Raw genomic sequence first — 23,073 nt, 5'->3', positions numbered from 1 at the left:
AAAACATTTTTGTGCTGTAAACCATTGTTTGACTGCAGGAAAGAAACCTCAGCATAACAGCAACATTTTCTAAATAGCATTTCTGGTCTAATTACAAAATAATCTGGCAATATGTAAAAACTGCTACACATTACAAACCGGACCTGCTCAACGCTGAGTGACCCTGCTTGTAGATTATAAATGAAGCAAAATGCGTAATTTACAAATATCATGTGGCAGGACATTGTATAGAAGTATTAAGCAAAAGGGGAGCTTCAAAACTACCACCGGAACGTCCCCCATTGCTTGTTCCACCATGAAGTGCAATCTGCCAAATTCCAACGAATTTCTACTTCATCCAATTCCTTGTGCTGCTCGGCTAAGATTAGTGTATTCATTGGGTGTATATGAGCCAATCTAGACTAGATCAGACATCGATCAGATAATACATCTTCCCAATCACACCATCTCCTAATAATACATCATCATGTGTACCGATTTTCTCAGTACAATCTCAGTTCTAGAGATTGGAAAATGATTTCCCTAGAATTCAGGGTCCTGATATTAGGATTACACTTGTCATACCTGGCCAAAATCCCCATTCACAAACACTGAGTATTAACTCATCTCTGGTGCAATACATGTGTGCAAAAGTGTGTGCGAGGGAAGGTAGGTGTGAGGTGCGAGTGTGTTTCTTTGTGTCATTGGTGACCCCAGACTATCACTTCATACCAGAATCCTCTTCCCTCCAGCTGCAGCAGGCGCACCAGGCAGATTCCTCACCCACTTGTGTATCACACTATGACCTGTCCCAAATGTGTGTGTAGTTACGGTGTTGTTCCAGTTTCCACATGCCTTTACTGCGTGACCCAGTGTATCAATACATAGTAACCAGCTGACAGATACACATCACATGTATTCACACGGCATGTAAACACGCCTGGCACACCTTTGTAGATGTGTTTCTGCACGGTTGTCCTATAAACATTGTTTAGAAAGAAAGGAAAAGAAAAAAAAAAGCCAATAAAACTGACAATTTTAACCTCTATCCTAACAAATTTTCGCTGACAACTTGCAGACATGCCCTAATATATAAGCTTAGCACATAATATAAATATAATTCTACATTGGCACATTTGTGTGTGTAAAATGTGTGATATGTATATATATATATATGTATATATATATATATATATATATATATATATATATATATATATATATATATATATATATATATATATATATATATATACACACATATATATATATACACACATATATATATATATATACATATACACATATATATATATACATATACACATATATATATATACATATATACATATATACACACACACATATATACACACACACATATATACACACACACACACATATACAAACATATACAAACATACATACACATATATACACACACACACAGTCATTCTAAAAATCAGTTTCTCCTGACAGAGTTTTGCAGTTGGACAAAATGGCTGCCATCATGAGTCATATCTGAAGTATGTTGATAATAAACAACCAAAATACTTAGTAAAACAAAAAAAAAACAAAAAAAGCAGTAGCAGGGTATGTTTCACAATATTGAAGGAAAAAAACAAAAAAAAAAAAAACACATTCTATCTGCATTTCCCTTTCAAAGGTTATCAGAGAGGATTTTTTGGCAGGTCAATGGCTTCTAGGCAGACATGGTTGTTTGTGTAACCTATCATTGCAGACAGTTTATCTAATATGTGAGTGGCCCAACACTGTCTCCAGCACATAGAAGTAGAGGATTTCAAAAGATTCCATATTCAGTCCCCCAAAAATCCTCGGAATTAGCTAGCCAATTAGATCATAGAAGTCTGTATTTTGTGTAATGCTCATAAAAACTAACACTTGAATTCAAACACATGGACAGTGTGTGTAAACGTTACCTGCTCAACAAATGGGCTTCATGGTACAGAGCTGCCAAGTAACAGGGATTGACGGCCACGGTATAACATTTGAAGGTTCACGCTTGAAGCCCCAATGGTTCGCATAACTAAACCAACAAAATCATCATTTATATAGCGCCACTAATTCCGCAGCGCTGTACAGAAAACTCATTCACATCAGTCCCTGCCCCATTGGAGCTTACAGTCTAAATTCCCTAATATAGACACATACTCACACATAGACAGAGAGGGAGACAAATGTTTGCTTCAAACGTAATTAGACTGCAATAGCCTCAGGGAGGGGAACTTGTTGTTCAGTTTCCTCAAGTACTGCACTTGTATTTATCCCCCAGTATGGTATAGTGTTCCCGGTACTCTGTAAAGCACCATTTATCCAATCAGGCTATATAATCTTATGAATTAAAACAACATAAAAGTGCATTTGCTCTGACACAGTAAAATCAGCCATTTTGTAGGTTGAACAAGTAAATATTCATGAGGAAACAACCAATTGATTCACAGAGAACCAGTCACCTCAATAATGCAATTTGTGACAGCTTTCTACTAAATTCATACACCGCATTCTTTTGAATATTATTTGAAACAATAAAATGTCTGTGCACTTTGAGAGAAAAATATAAATTATTAAAGTAAAAAAGGTATTCGATAGATGTATGTATGCATTTATGAACATAACACAAGAACAAAGTGACGTGACGGTATAGTGTCTATTTACTAAACAGAAACCTACACTTAAAAGGCAAAAAGCCCTCTGGCTTTATTTGGTTTCATCCAACACAGAGTTAAGTAGACGGCTTCGCAGAAAAATGTATTTCTTCACGGTTTGCTGTAAACCTCGGTGTACGAAATGAAGTCGTCCAGAGGCAGCAGCTGTTGCCTTCAACTCACTTCTACAACATATGTTTCTGCTGATAAAAGTTTTTAGCAGAGATGAGTGAAATTTTCAAAATCGTTCAGGGGAATATTCACCTCATTTCGCATTTAGCTATAAAATTTAAGGTGTTTCTCCAGCAGTATTTAGCCTTACGTGTTCCAATCTGAGGGAGAACATGGTCATTCCAGTTTTATTTACAGTAGAGATGCTCACGCTCGGTTCCCCGAGAACCGAACTTGGCAGATCCGAGTACAGAGTCGAGCCGGCTCGGTACTTTGAATGCCCTCGGAATTGAAAACGAGACAAAACGTCATTGTTACATCATTGGATCTCGCAAGCTTTAGATTCTATGAGCAACTCCCTCCACGGTGATCCAGCGCCATTTCACAGAGGGACAAAGAAGGGGTAGCACAGTTCTTGGTAGTCTCTTGTGCAGTTGGGCAGCGTCATAGGTAGAATAGAAATAGGAGGGGTAACAGTGTTCTTCAAAGTCTCCAGTGACATTCAGGAGCGCTCAATTGCTAATTGTCATTGCTGAAATAGAAATAATAGGTCTGGCAGGCTTGGTCTTCTTAATCTGCAGTCTTTGTTTGAAAGTGTATAAAAATAATATTGTGACCTGTAAGGTGGTCAAAATTGACTGCAAATGATTTGAAATTAGTATTATTGAGGTTAATAATAATGTAGGGGGGAAAAAAAGCAAAAAGATGTGATTTTAGCATTGTACTGTGTTATATAGGTAAAACACAAAGGCGAGATCCATTGCCAATTGCACCACTTTTCTTCAGACACTGCTCTGTGCCAATGTTTCCTAGATGTGCTAGGAACTGCCGTGTGTTTGTGTCATTGCTCTGTCGCTTAGCATCCATCCAGGTTGCTGTAGTCTTTGTTTGAAAGGGTATGAAAATAATATAGTGACCTGTGAGGTGGTCAAAATTGACTGCAAACAACTTGAAATTAGGGTTATTAAGGTCAATAATAAAGTAGGCGGGGGGAAAAAAATAAAAAAAAAATGGGATCCAAAACACGAAGTTAATCCAGATCCAAAACCAGAACACGGGGATCAGTGAACATTTCTAATTTACAGGCTACTAATTCAGCAAATTAACTCATGCAGTACAAAACATACAACAAAAGTGCAACTTAAATATTGTAATCACTGGAACGTTTCACCTCTGCAAAAACTCACCCAGTGGTGCTTACAATCTAATCCACCCCCGTGTGGATTAGATGGTAAGCATCACTGGGTGCAGTGAGGTACATGAAGGATCACACATCCTCCGATTGTGCAGAGCATGTAATATGTTGGTGCTCTATAAGTACAAAAAAAATATTTTTATTACCAATAATAAATCACAAATAATGAATATTAAATGCTTAACAAGTAAACTTTATGGTTTTCTGGGCTTTTCATAGCCCTGCCCACCAAACCTGGCCACACGTTGGGTGGTCCTACGCTTGGCACAAGAGTGGCTAGAAGATGACCTTCTCTAAAATGTTCAGGTCAATTAGTATTTGCTGAAAGTTCTGTATGCAGCAGATAAACCATTGTTGTCTGTAGTATTTTATCTCAGTCTGCCTAGAACACAAAAACCTCCAGTAAAACAAACAACATTGACCTACCAAAACACACAAAAACCTTTCTAAGGCTGGGTACACCCTATAATGTTTTCAGCCAACTAACTATCGGGCCAATCACCCAATAAACAACCATGTTGCCCAATATTGCATTAGTGTGTACACTTAAGCTGGGTACACACTACACTGTTTTCGTCCAATAAGCGGCTGAAACAGCCGACATACGACCACTCGTTCAAAAGTCGGGTCAGTGTGTACAGTTACACGATGGTCGAAAGTCTGCCCAAATGTACGATTATCGCCTCATTCGGTTGGTCGCACCGTTTAATATTTTCGTTCCAATCTCGTTTCCGCTGTGTAGTGTGTATAAACTTCCGACCGATCCACAACAGTGAGTAAGAAATTACAGTCATTGCTCACGACAACATGGCTGTAAAAAGTCGCTTCTGGGACGTCCGATCTTCCCTTTATCGTCCTAAACAAGGCTAGTGTGTATGCAGTCCATGGACCGAGCGTTCGGACCATCGGTCGCATGTAAAAATCGCTCGGCATAAAAAGTTGGTCGAAATTTCTGTAGTGTGTACCCAGCTTTAGACAATGAACGGTAGTCGTTCCAAAGCATCGGTCATCAAGTCCCAGACGTTGGTAAAATCGTTGTAGATAACAGATTGGTTGGAAAATGCTGTAGTGTGTACCCAGCCTAGCTGGCATCAAATTATGGTTAGTAAAAATGTTTCCCCCCCTTTGACTCAATGATTAGTTGTCCCTAGCAACTAATCAAGGTCACCGATTAAGGCTTTCCATGCAACGTTTGCACTAAACAAACCTCAGTGCACATACCAAGTGGAGCAATTTAACCAACAGAACTGGCCTCCTTTTAATACTATACAGCCAACATCTGTGGTGTAAGCATATGTTCCTGGTGTGAAATTGCTTACTTTTGTTAAATCTCAAGATCTTAATGGAATGACAAACTGCAGCAATAATATATATTTTAGAACACAATGCAAAAAAACAGATTATTCAGTCTGCTCCCTCCTGCAGCTTACAATCTAATTTCCTTTGCACAGACCAAGGTCCATATTGGGGACAAAAAAGGATGACCCTTGACATTTGCAAGCTTAAAAGTTTTGATCAAAATATGAACCTACACTCCTAATTCTGCTGTGCTGAATATATACATATTTGTACTAGTAAGGATAAATGCCAATACCACTTGCGCTTTTAATATTTATAAAGTACATTTATACTGGTGCGGCTGACCGCGGACGTATTTCTTCTCCACCAGAGAAGTCCTGCAATGCATCAGCCTCATTTCTACAGGTCGCAAATATTAGCAGGCAGACCGTCTTGGTCAACGGTGTGTGCTCTAGAACAGTATTTCTGTACATTGCAACACTTTTAACACAGCGGATAACTTATATAAGAGTTGCATATGACAAATGTGCTGTGTGAGAAAGGGAATTGTCCACAGACACGCGGGTAACACAGATGTTCCATTACAACGTACACAAACAGACTTTGTGTTAGATTTTGGGAGCAGGATCCAATAATTAAATATCTGGAACCGGAGTAGCACATGGCACAAAACACGCTGCGGGCTCTTGTGTTCTAGTGGGTGAAATCTGAATAGGTCCTTTTGTTGCAACTAGATTTAGGAATTCTTCCTTACGAGCCATCATGCAGGAACTCTCAACACAATGCATGAGAAACGGGTAAAACTGTTTGTCTCAAGACATGTCAGGTCCTGTACATTAAATTCCCCTTAAGGAAGGTGAAATGTAATGCTGAGGGAATTGAAATCTTAGCAGCTCTTCCTGAGCGGTCCCTGCAGACTGGGAGCCATCTGGTAAGCGCGGTGATGAACCAGTTTCCATGGCACAGGGACCCAAAAACGCCCCGTAACAAGATGATACTAATTGACGTTTCCTAGTACAGCTGGTAAAACTGCATCTGTCCGGCCTCAAGAGCCTTGACTGAGTGAAGGAAATCATATTGCAAGAAACAGAAGGAACCATCCTGCTGGTTAAATGTTCCAAATGATTAAATAACACAATGAGATGATACAGGCACCCTGCTAACTTCTTAACAATGGCTGTCACATGGAGACAGTAGATTGGACGGCCTGTTACACCTGGCAAGTTCTGATACCAATGCCCTTAGCAGAGTGCTAGAACTAACCCAGGGAAAGGTCAATCAGGTCAAATAAACCAGTTTCCATGGTACATGGAGGGGGGTGGGGGGGGGGGGAATCAACTGAATAACAAACAAAATACATTTTAGATTTTGACATCTATTTATCTATGGATAGCAAACCCTGCAGAGGTCCGAGGGAGACAGGCGACACTTACCAGTGGGTAAACTGTGGCAAATTGTTAATCAACATTAGGTCTCCTTTTCGTGGTCATCATATGACAATCTGCAATGAACCTTGATTGGCACACTGAATAATTCACAGACCATTACAGAATTACCAAAGATAAACCATATGTCACCTACCACTGGTCCATACACAACTAGACCGAAATATTAATTATGTAAAGAGCTAATTAGAAATAAGTACTTCTATGTCTGGGAGATCCTCCACTTTAAAGTTAATCATCATCATCATCATTTATTCATATAGCGCCACTAATTCTGCAGCGCTGTACAGAGAACTCACTCACATCAGTCCCTGACCCAACAGAGCTTACAGTCTAAACTCCATAACACACACACAGACAGAGAGACTAGGGTCAATTTGATAGCAGCCCATTAACCTACTAATATGTTTTTGAAGTGTGGGAGGAAACCGGAGCACCCAGAGGAAACCCACGCAAACACGGGTAGAAGATACAAACTCCACACAGATAAGGCCATGGTCAGAAATCAAACTCATGACCCCAGTGCTGTGAGGCAGAAGTGCTAACCAATAAGCCACCATGCTTATGAAGTATATAAACCCAAGTTTTTGCCCATATCCATGATCATTTGGCTACTAAAGACATTGTGGTTCATAGAGGATATTTAACTTTTGCTTGGCTCAAGCATATATAGCATTAAAATGAAAATAAATATTACTTGTCAATAGGGCATTCCCTGAATGCTAACAGAGGGTAGGAGTGGGTATGCCATGTCATGATTTGATTCTCCATAAATCATGTCAAGTCCTCACTTAGCTGTTATTGGGTACTTGATGGTTACGACAGCATAACAGGTAGACTAGTGTGGGCACAATGCTGACTTAATGCAATGATCAAACCACCACGTAGACATAGCACGTTAGTAAGTGATAACAGGCTAATAATCACTACTCTGTGGTCCATTCACAGATGAATGAAGAAATGTGCTATAAGCGTTTCCTGCAACAATGTCATACCCTAAAGTCCTTCCCCTCCAATAATAAATTTATATCATATACACATAAAAAATATATAATATATAAATATATATATATATATATATATATATATATATATATATATATATATATATATATATATATATATATATACACATATACACACACACTCTCTTTCAAAACCTAATAAGAATAAGCCTTTAACGGACAGCGATCACCTACAAGAAAATAAATAACCATTACTATGAATTAGCTGTGTGATTTAAAGGCAATTACTAAATACATTCATGAATAACAATAACCATAATGACAGCCAGAGCAGAACATAGCAAATTGGAGGCTGAAATCACAGAAGTACAATCACATTACTAGTACAGCAAACATTAAAATAGGAAGAAGTTTCAGTCAAAGCCATTTCCATACTTAATCTAGAAATATTATTTTGAAATGACATCTCCTTCACAAATGATGCCCAGTAAGTGCGCAGGCAGGCCGACCATCTAGTACGTGCGCAGGCAGGCCGACCATCTAGTACGTGCGCAGGCAGGCCGACCATCTAGTACGTGCGCAGGCAGGCCGACCATCTAGTACGTGCGCAGGCAGGCCGACCATCTAGTACGTGCGCAGGCAGGCCGACCATCTAGTACGTGCGCAGGCAGGCCGACCATCTAGTACGTGCGCAGGCAGGCCGACCATCTAGTACGTGCGCAGGCAGGCCGACCATCTAGTACGTGCGCAGGCAGGCCGACCATCTAGTACGTGCGCAGGCAGGCCGACCATCTAGTACGTGCGCAGGCAGGCCGACCATCTAGTACGTGCGCAGGCAGGCAGACCATCTAGTACGTGCGCAGGCAGGCAGACCATCTAGTACGTGCGCAGGCAGGCAGACCATCTAGTACGTGCGCAGGCAGGCAGACCATCTAGTACGTGCGCAGGCAGGCAGACCATCTAGTACGTGCGCAGGCAGGCAGACCATCTAGTACGTGCGCAGGCAGGCAGACCATCTAGTACGTGCGCAGGCAGGCAGACCATCCAATAAATGAACAGGCAGGCAGACCATCTGAGGGTTAATGTGTAAAACTACATTTGTGAGTTAATATGTCACTGATGCAATTGGAGCAGTTACTTGGACAGTGCAGTATAGTAAATATGTACAAAGAGAAAACAGCAACTTTTACATTCCAATGCGATAGTGATACAGGGTTTACAAGGTAACCTTGATAAAATAAGTCAGAACAAGTTACTGTCTAGAAAGAAAACATATACCAGTGATGGGAAACCTGATAAACTTCAGGGAGTCGCCCATTAATTTACAAAAGAACAGCACATTACCCTTAATCTCAGTGACAAGGTAAACACAATACATTTAATCAAAGGAAAAAAAAACATCTGTAAAAACAATCAAATCTGATAATAAAGCAGGAAGGAGCTGGGGGCCGTAGGCAGGGCTGCCAAAAGGAATAATTGGGCCTCGAAACAGCAACTTCATGGGGCCCCCTATAGGTGATTAGCATGTAAACTCATGTGCCGCCGCTGCGCCGCCGTCAAAGGGGGTGTGGCCATGCATCATTGGGGTCATGTCTAGCAGGTGAAAAGCACTAGGCTATCTTCCTATAGAAAAATGCATTTCTCACACGCGTCCCTCTGCCCACATGCTTTAATCACACATATAATCCTGGATCCCTTTCTCTGGGGAACCTTTTTGAGGTTAGCATTAGTGTGGGCAATGTTACACCCTTGGAAATAGCAACAGTAAGCTTACCATCAGTGGTGCACTGGGTAGTGACTACATGGAAATGAACATATAAGATAAAAATAAATAATTCTGAAAGATGATACCTATGGAATACATTGCTTACCTTTGTTGCCAAAGTAACAGGGAACTCTGTAATTAGAGCACACAGGCCCCCCCCCACCTCCCCAAAAACACACTTGCGGGCCATTTGTACCGATCCCCCCCTCGATGTCCCTAGCTTGGAGGGCCGCCTTTTGTCCATCGCTGATATATTCTCATGGAGCACAAAAACAGTTCTGGAATACAGCGATTATACTAGTTTAAAAATAAAGGACAGTTTAATGTGGACGACACGACATTATTAAAACCAGTGATTATTCATTGGATGTCCAACAATAGAGAACCCATTTTGTGGTCCCAAAACAACCATCATGCCAGGCATTGATCCAATTAAAAAAAAAATAAACCAGATCATTTTTGGGAACGCATATTAATGGCCCATGTTTTGGGGCCCCAAGATGGAAAAAGAAATCTTTGCATAGATGATTATTTATCTACTATACGGAATAAAAACATGGTTCCAACAAGAACAAAACTGTGGAAAACAATAGTAAAAGCTTCAATGCTCTTAGATATGTTCCATATAAATAATTTAGAATACATGTTAATTACCCCAATTGACTGTTGAGTATTATTTTCTTTACCTTAGAAAAAAAGTCTAACAAATAGATTATTTTATGGTTCTTAAGAAAAATAATGTTGTTTTTTTTACAGATTTATGTGGTGATAACAATAGATTGTTCAAATAAGATTGCACCTAAAAAAGGTGTTATAAAGTCGGCGCTACCCACAAAGTACAGTATAGGTCAATAATGAACGCTCTTATTTCCTGCAAGAGAACCACAGTTCCCGAAGAACCAAGCGTCAACATCACCAGGTGGCTACGGTGCCGAGTTGGGAGAGGAAGATGGGAAGATACATTCAGAAGAGTGGCCACAACAGAGCAAGGGGGACAAGATTCCCAAGAGGTGAGAGGACTGCTAAAGTACCCAGAGTTTACCATTAGCACAATTGTAAATATATATTTTTTAGGACTCAGTTATTTAATCTTCCTTTCCTTTGATCTATTGTAGGGTCTTCTTCTAATCTATCTTCAGAATGGAGTAAATGGTCTTGTAAACACAGAGTATCCTAATCAGCACATGGTTATACCAAATAACTGGCCACATCACCAACGGCATGGTATCTTCTAAGACCTACAGATTAGGTCCTTCTAAGTAACACCGAGTACTACTGTAGGAAGACGCTAGATAGAGTTTAAAGGATTTTCAGCTGAGCTTACCTAAAATTCACAATCAAGGTTATTTCTATTAACATTTTTAGAATATCTGACATTTAACCCTCAATGGTAACCTTTCTTCCTTTGGAAATATGGTGTATATCTGTTCAGTCAGAGCTGAAAATCCTGCTGAACGTGCACCGATATAGACACAAGGGAGCCATCCCAGCAAGTGAAACCATTCCCAGGGTTTGTATAGTAAGCGGAATTGTTGTAAGTGCACTCAAGTCTCTGCATTAGGAAGAGTCAGAAGAGCTAGGAGGAGAGCTGTATCCATCTGTGTGCGGCAGAAGTTTTACAGGGAAGTCTGCAAATAGGACAAGTGGTCGCTTGCGGATTTAAGGTCTGTTAAAACACTACTTAAGACTTATTATTATTATTATAATAACGTAAAACATACAACGCTAGACCAACACACTGGAAAAGTTTTAATTGATGTAAAAAAAAACCATTTAGATAAACAAGTAAAACCACACACTCGCATATCTGTTGCATAAATCACATTCACATCATAAACACGCTATCCCCATATATGTACAGTTGGCCACATGTCAATCACTGAGCATAGAAAAAGGAAAAACAGTTATTCCTATTGAGCAGCAAGATTTCGGACATCCACAATTGTGTGGAAATACCACAAAGACTTATACTGGTTGACACTTTTACAAACCATAAGGTATTTTTTCCTTTCTGGGAAAATGGGGTGGGGGGATGCTTTGAGGTCCCATGACTGTCAGATATAAAAGTACATTATACAGTTACCCACATCTTATGGTATCTCAGATAAACAGAAGAACAATACTCTAGAACAAGATCAAATAAATAACTTTCTCTGGTATATTGTTACTCATTGACATGAGTACTGCTCTCAGCTTGGTTATACAAGAACAAGAAGCTCAAAGGTTTATTTGGGAGTGTCATATATACACAAACAAAATAGATATTTATAAATAGGATTTATAACTATTCCAAACAGTAGAAAGAAAAAACAAACCAAAAAAACACTGTACTCTCACAAAATACAAGTTGTTTATTCATATATATATATATCTCTCTAATATATATATATCTCTAATATATATAAGCCTAGCGGCGTGTGTTAGTCTGTGTGTGGAAAAAAACAAAACAAGCTGCAGCGCCACCTGCTGGGCGGAGTTATACACCGACCTACTAAATTCTTAGCATTATCCAATATATAAAAGTAAAAGCCTAGAGGCGTGTGTTAGTGTGAGTGTGTGTGTGTGTGTGTGTGTGTGTGTGTGTGTGTGTGTGTGTGTGTGGAAAAAACTATTTTCTCAGAAAGGGCTCATCCAATTGACCTGAAATTTGGTATACGGACATTATTTGACCAAAAAAATTAGAATAGTGAAGTCAGTTAACTTCCATCATCCCCCCGTGGGAGGAGTAGTAAAGGCTAAATTTACGAGTTGAGGGGTCAAACTCATTTTCGTGAGGTAATTTTACCTCATGAACACACATTAAAAAGGGCGCTTGCGTCGGGAAGTAACGCTCTTCCCCTGAGGAGGCCTGGGCTAGGTCCAAATGCATGACAAGAACCTTTTTAAGACCTTAAGTAGCTTGATTTGACTAGAATGCATGAGTATCATGCACAGGTTAACTTGTGTGTGTGTGTAAATATATATATAATTTTTAAACTTGTGGTAAAGGTTAACAGCTATAATAAATCAATCCTAGCAATAAAGAATAACATTCTGTGCAACAGGGTACATACTGTATCTTGGCTTTAATGCGTCAATGTTTGACGGATGGAAAGAAAATACATATTTATTGTGCCCAGTCATAAGAACAAGAAAAGGCTTTTGTATTAAAAAAGAATATTTATACCCAAAAGGTACTTACCCTATAATCTGAATGTCTCTAGACTTGTCTCCGCTCTCCCCCTCCTATTCGTCCCCCCCTCCTTCCCCTCTAGTTGTCTTTGTCATAAGCACTTTGCATTATATGGTGTGTTTATACATTTATTGTTATTTTTCTTGATTGTTTGTTGGCAGTGTTGATTGTTCATTTTCTTATACTTCTTGAATTGTAACCAGTAATTACTGCTGTGTTTGTTTCACGTTCTCTTAAAAACCCAATAAAAACCTTTTAAGAAAAATTCATACCATGAGTCAATGAATAACAATGGCCTTTTAGAGTCTACGATCACACTTGACACATCTTTAATTTTCAGAACTTGGTAAATCACGAGAAATAGTCCCCGTAGAAACCTACAGGGACTGCAATTGACTACGATAACAGTGGGGACACAGCAGATATCGCCGATCCCCCAGTAATAACTAGGATACTTAAAGATGCGGTTATTTTATGCAAAAAAAAACAAAACCATAATAAACAACATTGGTGGGAAAGTCCTGATTTGTGGGGAATGTCCTACAGAGTCGAGGACAATTGGGATATATACCCCCCAGAGTGATCCCCCTCCTATGCCGCTTCTACCAGCAGCAAGTGTGGGGGTATAGGAAGGGGTCTGCAGGTCTTCCAGTGATTCCGCAGTGACGTAGCACGCCCTGTGAGGCACAGCCAAGCCCCCCTTCACACACATTGCACAGAGTCCTGACTCCAAATTCACACATGTTGAGAGGTATGGCTTATGTATACATGGTACATTGTAGGTCTGAGGCATTGATGGCACCTAAAGTAGAACTCAACTCCAGGCGGTAAATGTATCAAGCTGAGAGTTTTCCAGCAGGTTTGAAAAACCAATCAGATTCTAGCTATAGTAGATTCTACAAAATAACTAGAATCTGATTGGTTGCTATAGACAACATCTCCATTTTTTAAACCTGCTGGAAAACTCTCAGCTTGATACATTTACCCCCTAGAACTCAGTTAAAGAACATCTACTAATACATGAGAACGTGATAAATGAGTGTTTTATACTGACTTACATCAGTGTTTGGAGACTGGAAGCGGCAATGATGTTCTCTAAGTATTAAAATATTAGTTATGAAAATGCTATCTATTATGGTCTATTATATAATGTGCAATACTTGACCAAGTGTGGGAGATAAATACAATCTGTTGTACTATATGCTGGAGTTTATAAATTAAAATCATTGATTAAGGATGGGAGACAGACTTTCACAGAAAACTGGCAGAATGCAGTGAGCAATGCTAAATGACTGCGTAAACAGAGTTGCTCTGATATTCGAACAAAGGTAAAAGTTTCTAGTTCTCCACAAAGCTGTTCAAGAAGAGTGTGAAGCTGTGAATGTAGTGTATTTTTATACAATATTTTGTTTTCTAGCATTATTCCGTTACACATTCCTGTGAAGGCCACAACATAACTATATCTGATTGGTACACGCTCTCTTACAACTTTTATTAAATCTATTGTTTTATCAGTTGGACTCCGTTCTGTGTTTTGCATAACAAAGACGTGACATCATTTAGGCAGAGAAGTTTGTTTTTGCACCCAATAAATAAAACATTTGCACATAGGGTACAATTGTATCAACAGAACAGTTGTGTGCGATCCACAGTGTAAATAAACATCTGTCTTTATAATATAAAGGGCTTTGGTGAAGAAGTAAAAAACTATAAATAGAGCAATGCACTTGGTAAGAGATTCAGTAGAGTACACAAAATCAATAGGAAAAAGACATAAAATAAAAGAGTGATGTTTGAATTTGGAAAGCCAACTTATGAACATCTTGGTTTGGTTTGTGGTTTTTTTGCTGTACAAAACCTAGCCACGTGTCAAGGGGTAAAAGTAGTATTCTGCAAGTGCCTGAGTCCCATTATTTATTGGCATTGCGTTATACACCAGTGACACCGCATGTCAAACATGATCGCGTGTGACATGCTGCGGTAAAGAGCGCTTGCAGCAAGGTGTTAGGGTGGTCAATGGAGGACCACCATACCGTACGCTCACGTGCAGTAGAACGCAAGTAGATAGCATTCACAAATCAGAGCCACAAGCTAAACACCCCTGCTCACAAGCGCAAATGCTAGGGCAGCACGGTGGCTTAGTAATTAGCACTTCTGCCTCACAGCACTGGGGTCATGAGTTTGATTCTCGACCATGGCCTTATCTGTGTGTAGTTTGTATAATCTCCCTGTGTCTGCGTGGATTTTCTCCAGGTGCTCCGGTTTCCTCCCACACTCCAAAAACATACTGGTAGGTTAATTGGCTGCTATCAAAATTGACCTTAGTGTGTGTGTGTGTGTCTGTCTGTCTGTCTGTCTGTCTGTCTGTCTGTCTGTCTGTCTGTCTGTCTGTCTGTCTGTCTGTCTTAGGGAATTTAGACTGTAAGCTCCAATGGGGCAGGGACTGATGTGAATGAGTTCTCTGTACAGCGATGCGGAATTAGTGGCGCTATATAAATAACTGATGATGATGATGATGTGTATTAGGTCATTGAAACAATCCCATCCACATGGTTTAAAAAAATATAAAAAGATTAAACGCCAGTGGAAAGGAATCTAAAACTGTTAATTATAGAATAATGGCTTGTTTTATAAACGAGAAGCTATGAGGCTATAGGATGAGCATCTGTATGTAGAACAATTATTAGATTACTAATATAGGAAAGCTTGTATGGTTGTATGAAAAAAGGAACAGATAGGTACATGATGACTTCAGAGGTAGACAGACATTTCTGCTGCACACAGATCATTGATCATTTCTCTGGAATATATTTAGCCATCCCAGCTCCAGAGAAAGATGCTATTTCATGCTTGTAGTTTTATGCTGCGTCCTCTCGGGAGAGCGGCTTATTCTGTTATTACAGCCCTGCTAATGAATGAGCGCTGGGGACGGCTCTCACCTCTATCATACAGCTCAGCCTGAACAAGGTCTTGGAGCAGACTTCCTCCTCACCAGAGCCCTGGGCACGGTGCACAGATGAAATGTGCTGACAATACATCTAGAAGCAGTGTAACACAATACGTACCTTCTATACAACATGCTGTTAGACAAGGAAAAATGTGCGTCATGAAGAAAGGTCAGAAATATGGTCCGTGCCGACACCGTCCAGATAATCACATTATTTTAGTTGACATTCTTGGATAATGTCAAATACAATAAATAAAGGATATTGTCAGGACTATTCTCATCCTAATAGATCTGCTGCAGTGAATAATGTTAGGATGGGGGGGGGGGGGGGGGAGGGAGGGGGCTCCCATTTTATACATCAGTTTTACTTTTATTTTTGTGAATTTATAGAAATCCAAAGTTAAATAATGTAAAGTAATTATTGGGGAGAAATTCAATTAGCAGCGAGGTGTCATCGGACATCGCCTCAAAGTCTGACATTGCCGGCTAATATGGTACAGTCTCCGCTTGTTTTACCCACTCATCTCTGTGGGGCGCAAGGGAAAATGAACAGAGATTTTAGTAAAAACTGCCGCTATGGAGGAGATTCAACCGGCAATTATGGTAGAAACCTCCGCTCATTTTCCCTCGCACCTCTATGGAGTGCGAAGAACAATGAGCGGAGATTCTAGAGACATATAGCGTCACCTCGCGGCTAACTGAATTCCCCCATTGTCCCTTATTCTACTCAGAAGTCCTAGACATTTCTCTAAACAAGTATTCTTCTAAAAATGAATGGATTGCAATTGTCCTAGCATGCCTGGATAATGTTGAACATTTGTTGCAGGCTTCTACATGTGTATTGGTAGAGGTGGAAAATCACCATAATATATTTATTTTATAGGCCACGCTATTTTATGGAATCATTCACATCAGTCCCTGCCTGGCTGAAGCTTACAGTTTATATATATACACGGGTCCATTTTTGCTGGAAGCCAATCAACTTATTATGTTTTTGCATTGTGAGTACCCGGAGGAAACCCACGTAAGCACAGATACATACAAAACCCACAGAGATAGGGACATGGTAGAAATCAAACCTAGGACGCCAGCACTGTGAGACAGCAATGCTAACCACTATGCTGCCCATACTTTACATTTCATTCTACTGCGATTCAGCGATATTCTTGCTGCACACATTGAAAAACCTGTAGTGTGTACCCAGCCTTACACACGATAAACAACCGTTCAGCCCAGTATCGCATTAGTGTGTACTCTTCAACCATCATGTTTTATCAACCCAAAGCACATCAGATCATTTGAGTTTATAAACGGACTAAAAATCTCTGTAAACAATGGAACGATGTTGTTCCAATTCTGCCATATGCACTCAGTGTAGACAGATCTCCACAAAGTTTACAGAGTCGCAATCCTTTTAGACGATGGTTATGACAGATGAAGAGCTCAGATCTGGAAGGTGAATCTTGTAATACGTGTATAGTGTGTACACATGAATCGGCATGCTGATCGAGACTTTCAATCGTTTACAGAAAATTTCCGCCCCTTGCGATATCGTTAACAATTTTCTGTAGTGTGTACCGAGCCTAATACTGGTCCCCAAACAACCAAGTCAGCACATGAGCCAGATTCACACTGAAAGAGAAACCACATTCCCAGCAACTGAATCAGTGCAGGAAATTTTCAAGATTTTGCAATAGTTTCTTTGGAATCTTAAAGCTGATAAGCTGGTCAAACTCATTTAAAACCAGATTTTAAGAAACAGTAGATCTTTATTAAACTTGTAAGTAAAGCAAAAAGGTTTCCGAGTGAAAATAGGTTACATACAATCATATGTAATGGCCTGACCCGAATAATAATGTTATTATCAATGGGCCGAGTGTGTATTCTAACCATGCAACATAAGTCTAACAATGCCACAAATATCATGTGTGAAGAGACTGTTGGTCCTTAATTTGGACTTTTCTTCCTATCCTAACCCAAATGCTAGTTATAAAACATGGAGTTTACTTATTTTACATAAGGAACACATACAGTCTGATAATATTTACTTTTAGAGGCTGGTGGGTTTGTTTACTGCTGGATTTCAATTAGGGAAGGGTTACATTTAAATTGCTTAAAATTTACAAGTGAATTAGTGGCAGCTCACACCTTGAGCCACAAAGCAAACAGCTTGGGGGCATTTCCACAAAAAGAATACAATAAAAACAGAGAGAACATAAACATGTTTTATCATGTTATTTCTTTACACTATTTAAATAATTACTCTCATCAAGATTTCTCTTATAGCCATTATATAAACATGTGCCTGACAAACCCCACCAAGCCCATAAATTATACAGACATATCAGTGACACCAGGCAAATGTAGCAGCTGGTACTATATCAACTATATTCTTATCCATCAAAGCAAGAATAATAAACTACTAAAAATAAGTAGTGTATAGTAAGTACATCACCCACTGAGCAAGCTACCAGCTATAATTTATATTACAAAGCCATCCACTACTCCAATAATGCCTTGATCAGTACAGGAATTCACTTTTATCATTTCTCTGCTATGCTGGATAGACAGCAAGTTTGATGCTGTATGCAAGAGTATTTAGAGCAAACTGCTTAGCACTGTAATATGCTATTACAGTGTTAGGCATAACCATAAATATATATATATATATATATATATATATATATATATATATATATATATATATATATATATATATATATATATTTCAATAAAGTGTTCTGTAGAAATCAATAAACGTCTTTCCTGTGGAAGCTACTTTGCCAGGATTTAAAATAACCTTGTCCAATTATTTTTTGCCTGGGCAAGGTAGTGAAGGTTTCTACCATAGATACAATTACAGACAGTATTTTGGATAATCAGCAAATACTAAGATATTGCAAGTAAAAAAGTCAGACGACAAATTCATTCACCAGCCATATCCTAACAACTTGGAAGAAACAAACATATTTCTCTGAGCATGTTAAAAGCCAGAAGCAGGCAAAGAACGAAGGGTCATTTTCTCCTGACCTCTAAAGGGGCCATATGAATACCTTAGCCCCTCCCCCCCAAAAAAAAAAACCTGATGGTAGTTCAAATACAGCAGAAACAAAGTAGAAACACTATGCATAAGCGTGTAAAAGTAAATAGTACAGGAGACATTCATGGTCATATTTGTATTGTTTGATCTCAATAGTCAAGGTCTTAGAGATAGACAATTGTTCTTATAGGTGTTTGTTTTAAAACAAAAACAAAATGTCAGTGATATTTCAAAAATTTTTTAGGATTATCTAGATTTTAATTCTGGGAAGTACCAAATACAAATTTAAAATATTAAAAATGCTCTACTCAAGGCATGTAAATCAGACATAACCAACCTGTATCACTCAGGCTGTTGAAGAACTACAAATCCTCCAATTGACAAGGTATGTTGGGAATTGTAGTTCCACAACAGCTAGATCATAGTGTAACTCAAGTACAATAGTCACTTAGATAGTGTACTATACTAAGAGACCATGGTTGGACCTTATCATAACTGACTAACGTGTGTATATTGCTTTCACCCACCTTTTCATCTTCATTAAGGTCTCCCTTTTATCCAGCACCCCTGGAACACAGCTAGTGAGTTCTGTCCAGTCTGCATGCAGTCCACAGCTCCAACCAGTGGAGAAACGGGAAAATAACCAAGTCTCCTTCCTGTTGGGTCTGTAGCAGGTACACTTCTTCTGGCCCGGTCTGCAGTCACAGGGCATCTCCAGCCTCACATTCTGCACTAAGTGCCGTCCAAAAGTTGTACCCCCAGTCTTTTGGATGTGCAGAAATACAATGACATCGTCCCCTTTCATATCAAAGGTCAAGGATCGATCAAGATCCCTCACTGGGAAAAAGTACTTCTTGACATAGTGAGGATCTGGGGTGGGGAAGAGGTCTAGGTCCTCTTGGTAATACCTACTTGGAGATCCCAAATTCATCCCTGGTCCCACATACTGGTACAAGATCAGCATAAAAAACACAGAGCCAGCTAAGATCAGCAAAAATTTGCTGGTCCTCTCAACCATGGTCCTTCCAACACACTTCATATGTCACCATCTCCCAGGGTTTTCAGGAAAAGTCCTCCTTTCTTTAGTGGGTTGTCCAGAAGATACAATGTATCCAGCAGATCATCAACGTTCTAGAACGTAGGAATCAGTGTAACCTGTGTGATCTTAACCCAAAGTGCACACCGTGACTACAAAGTGTCCAATGCAGCAGGCAGTAGGGTGGCTGGGAAACAAGAAGGCGGCGACAGATCGGTCAGCTCTCGTCTTTATAAAGGAGCTCCCAGGTGACCCGGTCCTCTTCACCACCACCCACCCATCCCTGGTGGTGCTCTCCAGCAGATCTACGGAGATCTGGAGCTCCCGGCTGCTTTCCAGCCTCCTTCCTGTTCGTACACCACCATGATCACAGCCCAGCATGCACAGCGCCTGCTCCTACTACACACCTCATTTGCATACACTCTCTCTCTTTCACTTATTACTATGGTTGCCGTCAGCCGCCCGCGCTGTTTTTCTCTGCTCAATAAATTTAACTCTTTCACGCCGTTTAGCCTGCAGGCTGCAGCTGTACTTATGGCTCGAAGACGCTTTGTTTGGACAACAGAAATCTTTCACTGCAGGGTGTGATATGGCCGTGACATTATTCTGCCATTCAAAGATTGTAAAAAATAAACAAACCAGCAATACCCAAAAGAGTGTACTGTGTGTACTAATTAATATGTAATGTTTTAGATAGGCAAAAACTTCTGGAATTCCAACTATTTTTTAATCAGGTTTCAAGCATTTTACCATGTGAAAACAAAACATGTAAACTATATAGGTGCATACCAAGGGAGGGCAGGCACATTTTAGCCCGGAGGGGCAAGACTCCACTTAGCAGTCTATTAGTCATATTTTAAAGGAAGAAAAGTGCAGGTGGCCCAGTGACCCAGCCAAAGGTAGCCCACTATGGGAACTGCCTGGGGGCAGATGCCTCCCTGCCCCCCAGCCCAGCCTGCCCCTGGAGAAACTACAAGAAGTGCAAGGGTGCACTGAATGGGGCCGGAGGTGAGGGGGGTCAATCAATGATGTGTTACCCATAGCTACAAGGCCCTCACTTCCCCCCTACAGCAGCATTGGCGTACACCTTTCCAGATTTTGCTAAACAAGTCCTTAGATGAGGTTCTACATTGTTATGGCTGAATATAGTAAAATCTTGGGACAGGGTGGCATCCTCTAGTTTTGGGAGTGTGGTGCTGGGCTGTGACCTCATTTATTTTTTAGCTGAATCTTTGTCATCATGCATCACCGCCGCATCACAGCTCTGCAAAACGGCCTCTTCCGCTGCAAAATTCCACTTGCACAAGTTTTGCAAAATTTTGTTGCAACCTGTGTGAGAGTTTATTACATTTTTAGAATTTGAAAAGAAAGACCGAAGTTAGTACTAGAATTTGGACTAATCTCAGATTGAAGTTATAGTTTTCTGTTTGATTATTTATTTGTTTTTACTTTTCATCATCATCATCAACATGTATTTATATAGCGGCAGCAAATTCCATAGCGCTTTACAATTGGAACTTTTTTAGCTTTACATTTTTTATTTTTTATTCCTATGATGCAAAGGGGCTGACAGGGCTGTAATTGTGCGAGGGGGCGACCGCCCAGGGCGCAATGCCGAAAGGGGACGCAGTTTATTCATATTTTTTGTTAATTTGGTTAAAATTGAGGGGAAGGGGGGCGCCAGTTTTCCTTCTTCCTCTAAGCTCTAAAAATTTAAATTTACGGCTCTGGGGGACTGACATAAAAGTTATTTGGGGCTCTCCAATTAATTCACTTTATTAAAATGGCCTAGCAGTGGGGATATTGTTGATGTTATAACAATGTTGGAATTCAAAATGAGGTTGTTAGTATATACATTTTGAAAGCCAAAATAAATAAATGTAAATATTACAATAATTTGAATTCAAATAATAATACTTTACATTGATGTTGCAGTGAATTAATATTCCTTTTTGGTTACACTCCATTGAAATGGGTAGAGGCAAATTTGGATCCAACCAAGTGGTTGACAGTTATGTGCTTCAGTAAATCATACATTAAATGACCTTTAGATATTATCATACACAGATAAGGAATACACCAATGGTGCAGCAGGTGTAGTGTTGGGGCCCATGGAGATAGTGGGGCCCACAGCTTGCTAGTTCCGTCTCTGAATCAGGCCATTTGTGTATTAAGCGTTCTGCTTGCTTGAACTATACTAATTTGAAATAAGGGACAGTTAGCAACTATGTTACATGTGTTATAATGTATATGTAGCTCTGTAGACAATGCATCTTTACATATCATTGGTTAACAATCAGTTTAATAATATGACACAAGAGTTTTCAGACATTAAGTTACAGATTGATGTTCACTGTTTTTGTTTTCTGTCTAGACAACTTCGGATAATATCTCTTAACAAACAACAAAGACTAAACATAATTTAGGGGAAATTAATCCCTGGCAAACCAAAGGCTTTAAACAAGTCATATCAATGCATTTTATTGCCTTTCAGATAGTTTGAAACCCGATATAATGGAAGACTGATATAATATCCACATTTACCAATATGGATGATTTTGGTGTTATTTGAATATTTTTCTCATTAAGTTCATTGATCCTGAAAACGTGGGTGCACCAAGCTCAAAAGCTGGGTGTGCAAATAGTCTGAAAAGCTGCAGCTGCATAGACGGCACCAATGGAAAAGAAATCCAATTTAATGCACAGAAGCACACAGCGGAGAGAGTGGTGTTTCCATCAGTTCATTTGGCGATACTAATCCCCATTACAACCCTTGATATGTGAGGGCTTTTCCCCGGCAGAGAACAAAGCAAAGAGTAGTCTGTTTTCATACGGGTGCCCAGTGACGACTGTTGCCTTCATAACAGAGATGTCATACCGTGTGCATTTAGACTATATTATACTAACCAGTTTTCTCTAGTGCTTCATCTGTTGTGTTGTATATGTTGTACGATTTTGGTGGGTTTAGTTGAAGAACAAAAAATAAGAATATGAATGTTTTTTTAATAGTCGTCTTCAAACTATTTCAGAGTTACTGCCCAGAATGCGTAGTGAATTATTTCTCTGCCTTTACGGTAGAATTCAGAGTTTCTGCTTCTGTAATATTGTGGGAAAATTCTCCCTCCGGACAAGTGGGCAGCACGGTGGCGTAGTAGTTAGCACTTCTGCCGTACAGCACTGGGGTCATGAGTTCAATTCCCGATCATGGCCTTATCTGTGAGGAGTTTGTATGTTCTCCCCGTGTTTGCGTGGGTTTCCTCCGGGTGCTCTGGTTTCCTCCCACACTCCAAAAACATACTGGTAGGTTAATTGACTGCTAATAAATTGACCCTAGTCTGTGTGTGTGTTAGGGAATTTAGACTCTAAGCTCCAATGGGGCAGGGACTGATGTGA

The 23,073-nt window shown here is 39.7% G+C and overlaps 1 protein-coding gene across 1 annotated transcript in view; it reads right to left on the bottom strand.

The window, feature by feature from the left end:
* Window positions 1-20,073, bottom strand: part of HS6ST1 (heparan sulfate 6-O-sulfotransferase 1) — an 88,784-nt gene extending 68,711 nt beyond the window's left edge. Inside the window, exon 1 of the mRNA XM_075201525.1 lies at window positions 19,172-20,073. Coding sequence (XP_075057626.1) covers window positions 19,172-19,683 — 512 coding nt within the window. The 5' untranslated portion in view covers window positions 19,684-20,073. The remainder of the gene's footprint in view (window positions 1-19,171) is intronic.
* Between the last annotated feature and the right edge of the window lie 3,000 nt (window positions 20,074-23,073).

This window comes from Mixophyes fleayi, chromosome 3 (genome assembly GCF_038048845.1).
Source record: "Mixophyes fleayi isolate aMixFle1 chromosome 3, aMixFle1.hap1, whole genome shotgun sequence".
Taxonomy (NCBI): domain Eukaryota; kingdom Metazoa; phylum Chordata; class Amphibia; order Anura; family Limnodynastidae; genus Mixophyes; species Mixophyes fleayi.
The sequence above is the reverse complement of the archived record's forward strand: the minus strand, read 5'-3'. Positions and strand labels throughout refer to the sequence as shown.